Raw genomic sequence first — 13,012 nt, 5'->3', positions numbered from 1 at the left:
AAATTTATTTTTGTGTGGTAAAGATCGTGAAGAAAGTAACCCTCACCCAATACTGTGAACATGTTTTTTTATGTGGTAATATCGCAACAAGTACTACCAGGTTCACGAAACCAGACATCACTTATGTTCCCTTTAAGGCTGTAACACGCCTCCTCCCCTCGTGGTAGTGGGGATGACGTAAAGCAATGAGTGTGTTTTTATGAATGAAAGGAATTTGAGTGAGTAATTCCAGGAAACAAGAACCAGAGAGCAGGACAACAGTGTATCTAAACACTGAAAAAAGCAGACGGAGTAGAATCTACTGACTTTATTACGATTTTCAGTGGGCAACGACGCAGGCCAGAGCCAGGGAGAGCTCAGCTTGAGCTGTAAGTAATAGTTTTGTTGGGGCATACCCGCTTTAGACAACAGTCTAGGTAGTTCTGGTGGGCGGGTGTTTTTCCAGCGTATCCATGAAGCATGTGTATTGCGGCTACAGCCATCAAAACAACCCCTCCCTGTATGGAAATACGGCGCATTAAACTTCTAGGACTAAGTGTGTGCATTTAATGCGAGTTGAACTTTTAGATCTGCTTTTATCCTAAAGTAAAAAGGTTGATGACTTAAGGTATGTGGTTCCGCCCTTTGGTGTATGCTTGTTTTGAGAAAGTATAAGTTGATTTTTAGTGTATTCCGCAATAAAGATCATCGCTTTCCTATATGGTACTTATCTGTTGCCCAGGGTAACGGTTTATAGTAGTTAATGTCTGGACTGGATGGCTGTTTTCTCAGGTGCAGATCTGGTGCGATTCTGCCTGGGAATATGTGGTTACGTCATTTCCATTCTGAATAGGTTGATGCGTACTGCCACACTGAAACAGTCTGGTTTAGTTTCACGTTATTGCACTAGCTGGTTCTACAATAGGACCTTCGTAGACAGGAGCGTGGGAACGTCGGTACAAATGGCGATGACGTCAACTCATCGTGTGCCATAAATATAAACAGACCGTTGGGCTGGTTCTTCTTGATGTTTAGCTACATAATACTGATGATTTCAAGTCTATTTTTTGTCTTTTCACTTTGGAGAATGTGTTGGGGAGTTTTGATTACAATTATATCACAATATTATTCCAGAAGTTTCCGAGCATGTGTTCGACAGTATGCAATTATGCGTAGGAGCACTGCATGTTTAGGGAAATCTCCATTCAACCTGTTTATATGGCTGTGTTGCGTTTTGGAGTTGAAGGTGTCTTCGTTACATTATAGAAAAAGTGGTAGACATAGTTTGGTGTTTTGGTTACAGACTGGAGTAAGGCGAGAGTGTCTTGTAAGAACACATGGCGCCGCTGTTGGGTGGGGACTGTGAAAGGGAAATAGATATGCCTTCCTTGAGGGTATGTTACATCGGGTTTTCATTTACAAATACAGTGCATTCCTCTGTTAGGCATTGGCAACCATGTGCTGTCTCCGAGGTGGAGAGTTTGGATGGAAAACGTAATAGCCGTTTCTCACATTCTGCTAGACAGGCCTCAGCACTTCAGTTTTATAAAAGTCTTGTCTACTGGTAGTCGCTAGTCTGTGGTTCTAACTTCTGCCGCCCAGTTCACGCAAAATTTTGCTAGTAAACGAAAAAAAAAAACAGACGTTAGCAGTGGTACTAGTGTTTAATAGTAATAATTAAAAAGCGTTTATTTCAGCATTTGTACATTAAAAATCGTAAGTGTTCAGAGAGGGGACTTTTTGCAAGATCAGAATATGTCGATTATACATTTCTCGCAGTTGTTGAAAACATGTCTCACAAATGATCTATGTCGAACGTTAGTAAATCTAGAAGAAAAATGGAACATGGCTAAACGTGAGTATAAAAAAACTGGAGTGGAGGTATGATTAAAGGCTACTTAGCACGCGGAAATGTGCTTTGCAGTCTGAAAAGGAAATCTCATCATAACATTCAACCAATTGGGGACAAATTCAGAAATAACCAGGGAGTCGGTTTCTTAAAACATTAGTACCCTTAACTTGAGATATTGACAGAGTAAAATAATGTGAATTGATATACGTTTCTGAAGTAAAGTCTATTACTCATATTATTGTAATTATTAAATAGTCACCACCTTCAAATAATCAATCTAAACGTCATGTTTAGGAGGCGGCAGAGCTAAAATATCAGTCCGAGTCTGTGGCGAGGTACGAAGCTCATCATGAATGTACACGTTTTTCAAGGCGTTTTGGCCTGCAGTCTTGAAATGGCAAGGTACACCTTACGCAGAAACACAGATGAGATGTAATATGTATTGAACCAACGTAAGTTTTGCAGTTACTCGAAATGGCATGAGTTTGTTGTCAGGAGTGATTGTTGTTTAGGTTCATAGGTAGGTACTAGGTTATCTGCCCGAGAGCATTTGTAAGCCTACCCAGAGTGTGTCGGCTCTCGCCACCCCATTGATTAATTAACTGATCCTCTGTCAAGTTAAGCCAGTGAAGTGATCCCAGGGGTGTATTTTCTGTTACCCAGCCACTTGTCAAGGTTTCTCTTAGGTGCATAGGTTCATACTAGGCTATCTGCCCTAGGGCATTTATAAGCCTAGTCAGAGTGTGTTTGGCTTTCGCCACCTATTTTAAATTAATTTTGCTATACCCTTTTTCGAGGTTAGTATACTGTGCCTCTGTCTAACAGTGACACAGAAGTGATACCTGGGGTAAACCTACGATCTCCCATCCACTCATCAAGATTCCTCTTGAAGAGAGTCAATGAGGGACTCTGCCTAACCTGGACTGGGATTTTATTCCAGAGTGAAGGGAGCCTCTGGGTTATGAATCTGTCCCTCCAGCATGTCCTATTTATTTAAGTGCTGAGGTTCAAATCTCTCGAGCTCGTAGCTCGATGGGATTTGGATTTTCTGAGGTGCAGCATGTCCATTAATTCCGGGTTGGACATGGCTTTATACGTCGGGCACAGATCACCTCTGAGCAGGCGGTATGCCACTGAGTAGAGCTGGAGTTTCTTTAACCAGACAGCATATGGCATATGTTTGAGCCCTTTGATCCTCTTGGTGAGGTACTTTTGGGGTCTTTCCAGTTGCTGCAGGTGACTGGTAAGGTACATCCCAAAAGGGGCATTGTACTCAATTATAGGGCTGATGAGGGTTGAGTAAAGAGGCACGATGACCTCCCCTGATCTAGATGTGAATCCCTTCATGATTAGGTGGGCTATATAAAATGTTTTTCTAACCACTTTGGCCACGTGGTTATCAAATGAGAGTTTGCTATCAACTTGGGTCCCCAGGTCCCTCATTACTTCTTCCGTACTTAATGGATTACCACCTATGTGGTAATTTGTGGGCACTTTGTTTTTTGCCAAAGGGGGTGACAATACACTTTTTGGCATTTAGCTTGAGGCCATAGTTCTGGCACCAGTTGTCTTGTGAGGCCCTTTTGGATGATGCTTGTGTTGGCTGGAGAGTCGATTATGGCGCCCAGTTTGCAGTCATCTGCGAACTTGGTCAGCCACAGTCCTTCCGTGTTGGCCTGTACCTTGATAAATATATACCGAACAAGAGAGGTCCCAGGACTGAGCCTTGTGGGACACCACTTGTAACTGGTTTGGAGTCTGACATGGCTCCAGCAATTCTAACCATGTGGGTTCTGTCCTTGAGCCAGTTTGCAACCCATCAAGTGACATAGGGGTTTATGTTTAAGCTGGTGAACTTATCTATAATGCCCGAGTGGGGTATTGTATCGAAGGCTTTTGCAAGGTCCAGGTAGGCTGTGTGGGCCACCTTCCCCTTGTCAGTGGCCTTGATGACTGTTTCAAAGAAATCGACCAGGTTTAAAAGGCAAGATCTGCCCTTAACAAAGCCAAACTGGGTAGGATCCAGTGTCTGTAGGTCCCCACTATCTTTATTTATGAGGTCCATGATGATCCTTTCCGTAGCTTTGCAGACCAAGCTGGTCAGGCTTATGGGGTGATAGTTTCCAGGATCTGTTGAGGCATCACCTTTGTGAAGAGAGACCACTGTTGCTGCACACCACTCTTTGGGTACATATCCTGTAGTAAGGCTGAGATTGAACAGTAGTTTTATGTTTGGGTTTAGCTCTTCTTGGAGTTCATGTAGGACGCAGCCTGGGACACCGTCTGGTCCCATTGATGCTGTGTTTTTTGCTTTGGAGAGGGCGGCTCTTACCTGAGCATCTGAGATGTCAGGGGCAGCACTGCTGGGATAGATATTTGCCCTTTTGGTGGGGGGGGCGTTGCGCTGAACCTGTCAGCTAGGATGTTGGCAATGTCTGTGGGTTCAGTGTATTTTTTGTCATTTTGGACCAATTCTGAGCATATCTGGGAATTCCCACCCAGGTTCCTGACATAACTAAAGAAAGCCTTGTGATTATCCTTAGTGTCCTGTGCAATTTTTCTCTCGAAGCTGGCCTTAGACGATTTTATGAGTGGCCGTAGTTTTTTGCTAATACTGATCAGAGATGCCTTCCCTTTTTGGGATTTTGCTCCATCATGTAGTAGCTTCCTCCTTCTATTGTATAGTTTGTTTATGGCTGGGGTCCACCAGACAGGACGTCTGCCTTTGGAGGATTTGGGTCTAGGTCTTATTTGGGATTGCACGATCCATGCATTCCTGAAGGTGTTCATAGAATGCGCTTATAAAGGATTCTGCGGTCTGGGCCATATTTTCTATAGGCCTGGGGGCTTTGAAGGATTCCACGTCGATTTTGAGGAGTGTGAAATTTTCTTTAGAGAAGTTTTTCACTGTGGTTTTTTGGGCAGGGGGTGGGGTCGGGATGTGAATATCCAGTGAGATTAGTTTATGGTCTGATCTTAACAGTGAGGGATACACTTCTGGTCTGGAGCATAGAGTCCTCTTAGTGATCAGGTCCAGTATGTTTTCCCCTCTTGTGGGAGTGGTAACAAGTTGTTCCATAGCATTTGAGTTTATAAATTCTAGGAACCTTTGGGCTAGGGTGTTGGAGCTAGAGTAATGCTCCCAGTCTATGTTTGGGTAGTTGAGGTCGCCCAATATAATGGTGTTTGGAGAGACCTTCATATTTTCCAGTGTTCTCAGGAAGGCCGAGTGGGTTTCCTGGGTTTGGGAGGGTGGTCTGTAGCAGGCTATAAACTGGAAGACAGTTTTACCCACTGTTAGTTGCACAGTGATAGTCTCTGATGCCTCGTGCTGTGCCACCGACCTGGAGGTGTGGGTATCTTTGACGAATATTGATACCCCCCCTCCTTTTGTGGTTCGGTCCAAGTTTTGGGGCCGAAAAGCATGGTATGAGGTACAACCTGGTAGTGCTGGGGTGCTCTCGGAAGCCTTGAACCAGGTTTCTGTTACTGCACAGATATCGATGTTCTCCATGCTAAGGAGAGTTTTGAGTGCGTGCATCTTGAGGTTTAGACTTCTGGCGTTGAGTAGCATTACTCTTAGTTTCTTATCCCCTGTGTTACCTATGGAGGTGGGTTTGTCTTTTGAGCCTTGCCTGAAAAAGGCACTATGGGGGTGGCAAGAGCCTTTGCCAATATCCGAAAGCCCAGGGGTGACAGGTGCAAGCCGTCCCTAGCGAAGCATTGTGGCTTGTCGAGCATGTCATCCCAGGCTGACAGGCATTGGATACCCTTTGAATGACACCAATACTTAAGCCAATTGTTGAAATTGATCATCTTGTCTTCATATTGTGGCATCATTCTTGGTGAGGGTAAGATGCTACTCAAGGTCAGGGTCATGCCGGCCTGGGCTACATGCTCAGAGCTCTATGTCTCTTTTCATGTAGTCCAGGGAGGTACGTCTCAGGTCATTCACACCAGCATTGACAATGACTGGGTCATATTTGTACTTGCCTTGGAGTGACCTGAGTGCTTGTGTTATGTGGCGGATCTTAGCGCCCGACAGGCAGCTCACCGTGACCTTCTCCTTGTTCAGCCTGGTGAGCGGGTCTTCAGTGTGCCTGATGATAGTCACCTCTTACAAGTGTATCAGGTGTGTTGTTTAGCCTTAAGAGCTGTGACTGTTCGGCACACTGGCTTTGTGAGCTGTGTTGCACGTGTTTTGTTTTGGGGTAGCGGTTGTTTGGGTGTCTGCTTTGGAGATCTCTGCTGCTTAGGCAGATTTTTATTTAGAGCCTCTGAGTATGTGTTTGGTTTGCTGTCGTGGTAGGTCTATGTGAGACTAGAATTGTAGTGAGTGTGGTTTCCTTCTCCTGACTGGTTACGCCAGTACTGAGTTGAGAGAGCTTAGCTTCCAGTTTGGCTATATGGTTGCATCTCTCACGTGTGTTGGAATTTGTTGGGAGGAGGAGATGGTTGTCTGTGTACATGAGGCAGTTGTAACATTGCCTCAAGGTTCCCAGACTCACCAGCTGGACCGGAGAGGAGATTGACAACTGACCTTTGGACAAGCTAGAATAGTATTGGGAATTCCTATATAATTGAAAAAAGGGCCAATGGGGAACAAGGTACTCAAGGGGAGTTTGTGAGGGTGTAGTGCTTTTAATTTTTTAGTGCTGACTTTTATATAATTGCTTTAGTGAGCAAGTGCCAGGCTTTAGAGTAGGAAATAGGGTGTTTATTATGAGAACTAGATCAGTTCTAAGGGAAAAGTGAAGAGCAGACTTTATGGAGACGAGAATGGTTTAAACCCAATTAAGCGGCGCTGCCCGATGCTGCACTATGTGCTAAAGCGGGTTTTATACAGGGGGACTTGAAAGAGCTAGAAATTGGCCGAAAACGGCCAATAGACTACCAGATTCTTGTGCTGGGAACACTCCTCCAGGGATAGATAGGCTGCTCTAAGCTCCCCACTTGATAGTGAGGGGCTCTGCCTAATGTAGTTTGGAATTTTGTTCCATAGCATAGGGAGTCTCTGTGACAGGAATCTATCCCTCCAGCATGTTCTGTTTATTGTTGTGGCGAGGTTTAGCTCACTAGAGCGTGTGGCTTGCAGTGATTTGGATTTTTTTAGGTGGAGCATGTCATCAATTCTTAGTTGGACATGGCTTTGTAAGTCAGACAGAGATCACCTCTGTGTAAGCGATATGCCCATGAGTACAGCCGGATTTTTTTCAGTCGGCCTGCATATGGCATATGTTTGAGGCCAGTAATCCTTAGTGAGGTACTTTTGTGGTCTTTCCAGCTGTTGGAAGTGTCTTGTGAGGTACATCCCAAATGGGCATTGTACTCTATGATGAGTCTGATGAGTGACGAGTAGAGGGGCATTATAACCTTATTTTTAGATGTGAACCCTTTAGTAATTAGATGGGCCATAGAGAAGAATTTCCTAACTACTTTGGCAATATGATTGCCAAAGGAGCGATTACTGTCTACCTGGGTCCCCAGATCTCTTACTCCCTCTTCTGTATTAAGGGGGCTGCCACCTATGCGGTAATTCGTGGGTGTTTTGTTTTTCCCAAATGGGATGACTATGCATTTTTTGGCATTTAGCTGGAGGCCAGGACTTTGACACCAGATGTCTGTCACAGTAAGGCCCTTTTGGAGGATCTCTGTCAGCCGGAGAGTCAGTTACGGCTCTAAGTTTGCAGTCATCGGTGAACTTCGCTAGCCATAGTCCTCCTGTGTTTGCCTGTACTTATGAGAAGTATATGCCAAACAGTAGGGGTCCCAGGACCAAGCCTTACAGGACACCACTTGTGACTGGTTTAGAGTTGGACCTGGAGTCTGCTATTCTTACCATCTGGGTTCTGTCTGTAAGCCATTTGGCAACTCATCTCGTGACGTAGGGGTTTATGTTCAGGCTGGTGAGTTTTGCTGTAATACCAGAGTGGGGAATGGTGTCGAAAGCCTTGGCGAGGTCAAGGTAGGCTGTGTGAACCATCTTTCCCTCGTCTGTGGTCTTGGTGACTGTCTTGAAGAAGTCAACCAGGTTTAGTAGGCATGATCTGCCCTTAACAAAGCCGAACTGGGTCGGATCAAGTGTTTGTAGGTTCCCAATGTCTTTGTTAATGGGTTCCATGATGATGCGCTCCATAGCCTTGCAAACCAGGCTAGGGTCAGTTGTGGCCCCTCCTTTGTGGAGAGGAATAACCATTGCTGTGCGCCATTCTATGGGCACATAGCCTGTGGAGAGGCTGAGGTTGAACAGCGTGTTTAGGTGGGGGGGGGGGTTCATTCTGTAGTTCGTGCAAGATGCAGTCTGGGACACCATCTGGCCCCAGTGACGCTGTGTTTTTGGCTTTTGAAAGGGCTGTTTTCTCCTGTGCGTCTGTGATTTCTGGGACACTACACTTTTCCGGTATTATTGTGGGCCCTTTTGGGAGTGAGAGGGGTTTGAAGTTTGCACTGAATCTATCTGCCAGGATGTTAGCAATGTCAGTAGGTTCAGTATATTTTGTGCTATTTTGCACTAGTTCAGTGCATATCTGCAAGTTGCCACTTAGATTCGTAGATTCTTAACATAGCTAAAGAAGGCTTTGTGGTTATCTTTTGAATCCTTGGCTATTTTTCTTTCGAAGTTAGCCTTGGATGATTTTTTGAGGGACCTTAGTTTCTTACTGGTACTGATCAGGGATGTCTTTCCTCCTTGAGATTTGCTTTATTTTTTCTGAACTAGTTTTCGCCTTCTATTGTATAGCCTGTTTATGGCAGGGGTCCAGAATCCATGCATCCTTGTAGGTGCTCAGAGTGCATTTGTAAAGGTTTCTGCATCTTGGGCAGGGTTATCTTTTAGCGTGGGGTCTGTGAAACTTACCACCTCTGTCTTAAGTAATTTTGTTTACTGTGGTTTCCTTAGTTGGGGGTGGTGGTGGGGTGTGGACATCCAGAGTGATTTAGTTTATGGTCTGATTTAACCAGTGACGGGTTGACCTCCGGTGTGGAACACCTGTCGCCCATGTCGGTGGTGACCAGTTCCAATATGTTTTCACTTCTGGTAGGGGAGTTTACCAGCTGATCCAAGGCGTTTGAGTTGATGAAGTCCAGGAAGCACTGGGCCTGAGATTTTGTACTCTAGTAGTTTTCCCAGTTAATGGTAGAGTAATTGAAATCGCTCAATATCAGGGTGTTCGGTAGGACCTTCTTGTTTTCCAGTGTCTCCGGAAAGGTGGAGTGGTGGTCCTGGGTCATGGAGGCTGATCTGTAGCAGGCCACAGTTTGCATTGCAGATTTGCCCGATGTTAGTTGCACATGGATGATCTCAGAGGTATCATGCTGCTCCACTAACCTGGAGGTGTAGGTATCCTTGATGAGTATGGATACACCCCCCTCCTTTTGTGTTTCGGTCCATGTTCTGTGGCCGAAACGTGTGGTATGAGTTGTAGCCCGCTAGTGCTGGGGTGCTCTCCGGAGCCTTGAACCAGGTTTCAGTTACTGCACAGATGTCGACGTTCTCCATACTGAGGAGTGCTTCGAGCACATGCATTTTGAGATTTAAACTCCTGGCGCTGAGTAGCATAACCCTCAGTTTTTTGTTAATTGTGCTGTTTACGGAGGTGGGTTTGACTTTTGAGCCTTGCCTAAAAAAGGCACAATGGAGGCAGCAAGAGAGTTGGCCAGTATTCAAAAGCCTAGGGGTGATGGACGCAAGCCATCTCTTGCGAAGCAACATGGCTTGTCGAGCATGTCATCCCAGGCTGACAGACATTGGATCCCCTTTGAATGGCACCAGAAGCTTAGTCCATTGTTGAAATTGATAATTTTTTCTCTTGCGAAGCAACATGGCTTGTCGAGCATGTCATCCCAGGCTGACAGACATTGGATCCCCTTTGAATGGCACCAGAAGCTTTGTCCATTGTTGAAATTGATAATTTTTTCTTTATACTGAGGTATCATTCTTGGTGAGGGCAGGATGCTAGTCAGGGTCATGCCAACCTGGGCTACATGATCAGAGAGCTCTTCCATGTCTCTCTTCATGTAGTCCAGGGAGGTACATCTCAGGTCATTCACACCAACACGAACAATGACAGAGTCCTATTTCTCCTTGTTCTGGAGTGACCAGAATGCTTGTGTTATGTGGCGGATTCTGGTTCCTGACAGGCAACTAACAGTAACCTTCTGCTTGTCCAGCCTAGTGAGTGGGACGTCAGTGTGCCTGACTGTAGAGACACCTATTACTAGTGTGTTAGGTATGTTATTTCGCCTTAAGGGCTGTGGTTGTGCGGCACACTGATTTTGTGTTTTGTGTTGTCTGGTTTGTGACGGGAGATGCAGGTTGTTTGGGTGTCTGCTTTGGAGGCCTCTGATGCTTTTGCAGGTTTTTATTTAGAGCCCCCAAATATGATTTTGTGTATTTTTGCCAGGGCTATTTTAGTAGGTCTATGTGTGGCTGGAGGGGTGTGGTGCATGTGTTAACCTTTTTCTCTTGACTCTCTGTTCCAGTCTTGGGTGAAAACAGCTTAGCCTCCAGTTTGGCTGTATAATTGCATCTCTCGCATATGTTGGTGTTTTATGGTAGGAGGAGAGGGTTGTCTTTGTACATGAGGCAGTTGTAACATTGACTCAGGATACCCAGATTCACCAGCTGGACTAGAGAGTACACCTGAAATTGCCCTTTGGTTATGCCTGAATAGTAGGGTGAGCTGCTTAATTGCTTGGTTGGTGAGGGGTGAATAAAGAGCCTTGCCCTGCTGGGCAATCAAGTGTCAGGGTATATTAGTGCTTGCTATTAGGTCTGAGCAAGTGCTGGGCTGTAGGATTCTTTTTGAGTGCTTAGGTTGAGAGTTAGACTAGTTTCAAGGGATAAACTGAAGAAAAGACTTAGTGGAGCTTTTAAATCAGAAGGTTGAAAGATATGGAAAAGCTTCCCAAAACGGCCAATAAACTATAATTTCTGGGCCAGAAACCACTCCGGCTGTGGTAGATAGGTTACCTAGTGCTTACCACACCCACTAATAAGCTAGAATGCTTCCCTCCAACACAGAAAGGCTTGGGGGGGCTCAGAAGCTTACCAACAGACCTGGATACAGCAAGTCTGTATCTGGACTAGACTAGTGACAGGAAAAGTAGGAAACAAGCTTAGAATTTTTTTTTTTTTTCTTTTCTTTTTATATACAGAAAAGCAGCTAAAATAGCAGTAAATACAATTCAAATTGCAGTGCAGGCCAGCACACCCGAGTGTGTAGCAACACTATGGCAAATACAGTTAAAATAAATGCAGTTAAATGACTAAAAAACAAGTGCAGAAGGCAGTAAATTAGAAGGCTACTAACAAGCAGTAGTAAGTGCAGAGTAAGAGCAACTGAACAGATAACAGCACGCAGAACAGCAACTAAGACAGTTAAAGTAAGAGCAGCTGAATAAAATATATATATATGTATGATTTTTTTTTTTTTTTGAGGGGGGGGGGCAGAGCAGGATTAAGAGGCTGCAGGAGTTGTCCTTCCCAAATGCTTCTTTTAGGAATGCCTGAAATCGGAATATGATCTCACTGCACTCAGTTGAGTGAGCAAATGAGATGGGCCCAGAAGGAGTATCCAAATACAAATCTGCAAGAGGGGCGGGCAATTTCAAAGCCACCAACATTAACACCAAGACAAGAACACGGAGGGTGGGTGGGGAACTAACTGTAGAGAGACAGCCACAACTTCAATTGAGTTAATATTCAGTGAGAAACGCAAATAAATAAATTAAATACAGTACTATATGAAAAATTGCAGATAAAAGTGTACTTAAATTCACTTATACGTCCAGTTGATTTCAGGTAGATCTTAGCCGGCCAAAGCTCAGAATATTAAGCTAATTATGTTAAATACAGTTCCTGAAAGAATGTACATAATTTTTCCAATTGGCTAAAAAAACTTGAAAATGGTAGTATAGAAAACAATGCAGCTGATATTACACATCCGAGTCAAGTGGTGTGTGTGTGTGTGGGGCAGAAACTACAGAATAGGGTCACAACATGCTATAAAAGTCAAAGTTTGGCATGTTACATATGAGCTGCTGATCATAACCTGCTTATTACTTAAGTTCAGTTCATGGATGCTGGGAAATTTGCTTGAGATGTGAATCTTGGCATCTGTTTTGAGGACACGTAATAAAGGGTTATGATAGGAGGAGACCTGATGATAATTCTTTTGAGTACATGGAGCTTTATTTGCTCTGTGTACTACTAGTTACAGAAAAAGTGTTGTCTTCCAGCTTTCAGAGCTGTAAAGCACTTGCTCAGTGGTGTCAGAAAGCCAGTGTAAAAAATGTCGCTTATGTTTACATTTGCCATGCCTCTCAACTAGTTTGATTTTTGCATGGTATACTTAATCTGCTCCTCTTACAATTTGTGGTTCTGTGACAAATCACTGTGGACTGAAGTCACTAAATGACTTTCATTTGAGTTTCAGGAAATGCAGTCTACCACAAATCCTGTTAATCTAGCAACTTTCCTAAGTTTATAAGTCAGGGACACGTTACCAGTACAGACAGCAGGTGGAAACAAATCTGTTTTTATTCTGCTGCTGTTTGCTAGTCTGTGCTGTCAGATTTGACTGCTTAGCCTGAGAAAAAAAAAAAACAACCTTAAGAAGTTAAACGGGATGCTTAACATTTGTTAAGATCGGTCTTGTGTTGTAGTAGCACTTAATTGAATTGTCTTTTTCTAGATAGTGGAGCATAATCACCTCACTCCATGCACTACATTAGAGATGGTGTTCATTTAGCAGAGGAGTTAACACCCAGGAGACTGCTCTGACATATAATGAGACCGTGATAGTTAAATCCAGAGTAGGAAAACAAGAAGCTATAAATTATTAGTCTGCTTAAACATGCAGTCTTTGTAAGACAGATGTTTTGGTTAACAGAAAATATGAATTGGTAATAATGTCTAGTTCACAATGATGAGAAAGGCAGCTAGAGAACAAGATAGGGTGAGAATGTATGGGTATTGTACGCATATACACTACACAGATTGTGGTTTAGCTAACGGTCAGAAAGGAGGAGAGAGAGAAAAGAAAATGGCGTTACGTCAGCCAAATGTTCTGATGAGCAGCATAATTGGATAAAGTTTTTTTATACTGTTAAAACTATATAAACATTAAGGCTTTAGGATTACTACTGCTCTGATCAGAATGTTGTCTTATGTGAAAGTAA

General features: G+C 43.9%; 1 protein-coding gene across 1 annotated transcript in view; it reads left to right on the top strand.

Moving 5' to 3' along the window:
* The first annotated feature begins 1,462 nt into the window (after positions 1-1,462).
* MAFF (MAF bZIP transcription factor F) overlaps positions 1,463-13,012 on the top strand; it is a 154,017-nt gene continuing 142,467 nt past the window's right edge. Inside the window, exon 1 of the mRNA XM_044068464.1 lies at positions 1,463-1,834. Coding sequence (XP_043924399.1) covers positions 1,735-1,834 — 100 coding nt within the window. The 5' untranslated portion in view covers positions 1,463-1,734. The remainder of the gene's footprint in view (positions 1,835-13,012) is intronic.

This window comes from Protopterus annectens, chromosome 1.part0, assembly GCF_019279795.1.
Source record: "Protopterus annectens isolate FY-2018-M chromosome 1.part0, PAN1.0, whole genome shotgun sequence".
NCBI lineage: Eukaryota > Metazoa > Chordata > Ceratodontiformes > Protopteridae > Protopterus > Protopterus annectens.
This window is presented reverse-complemented; position numbering and strand designations above follow the sequence as displayed.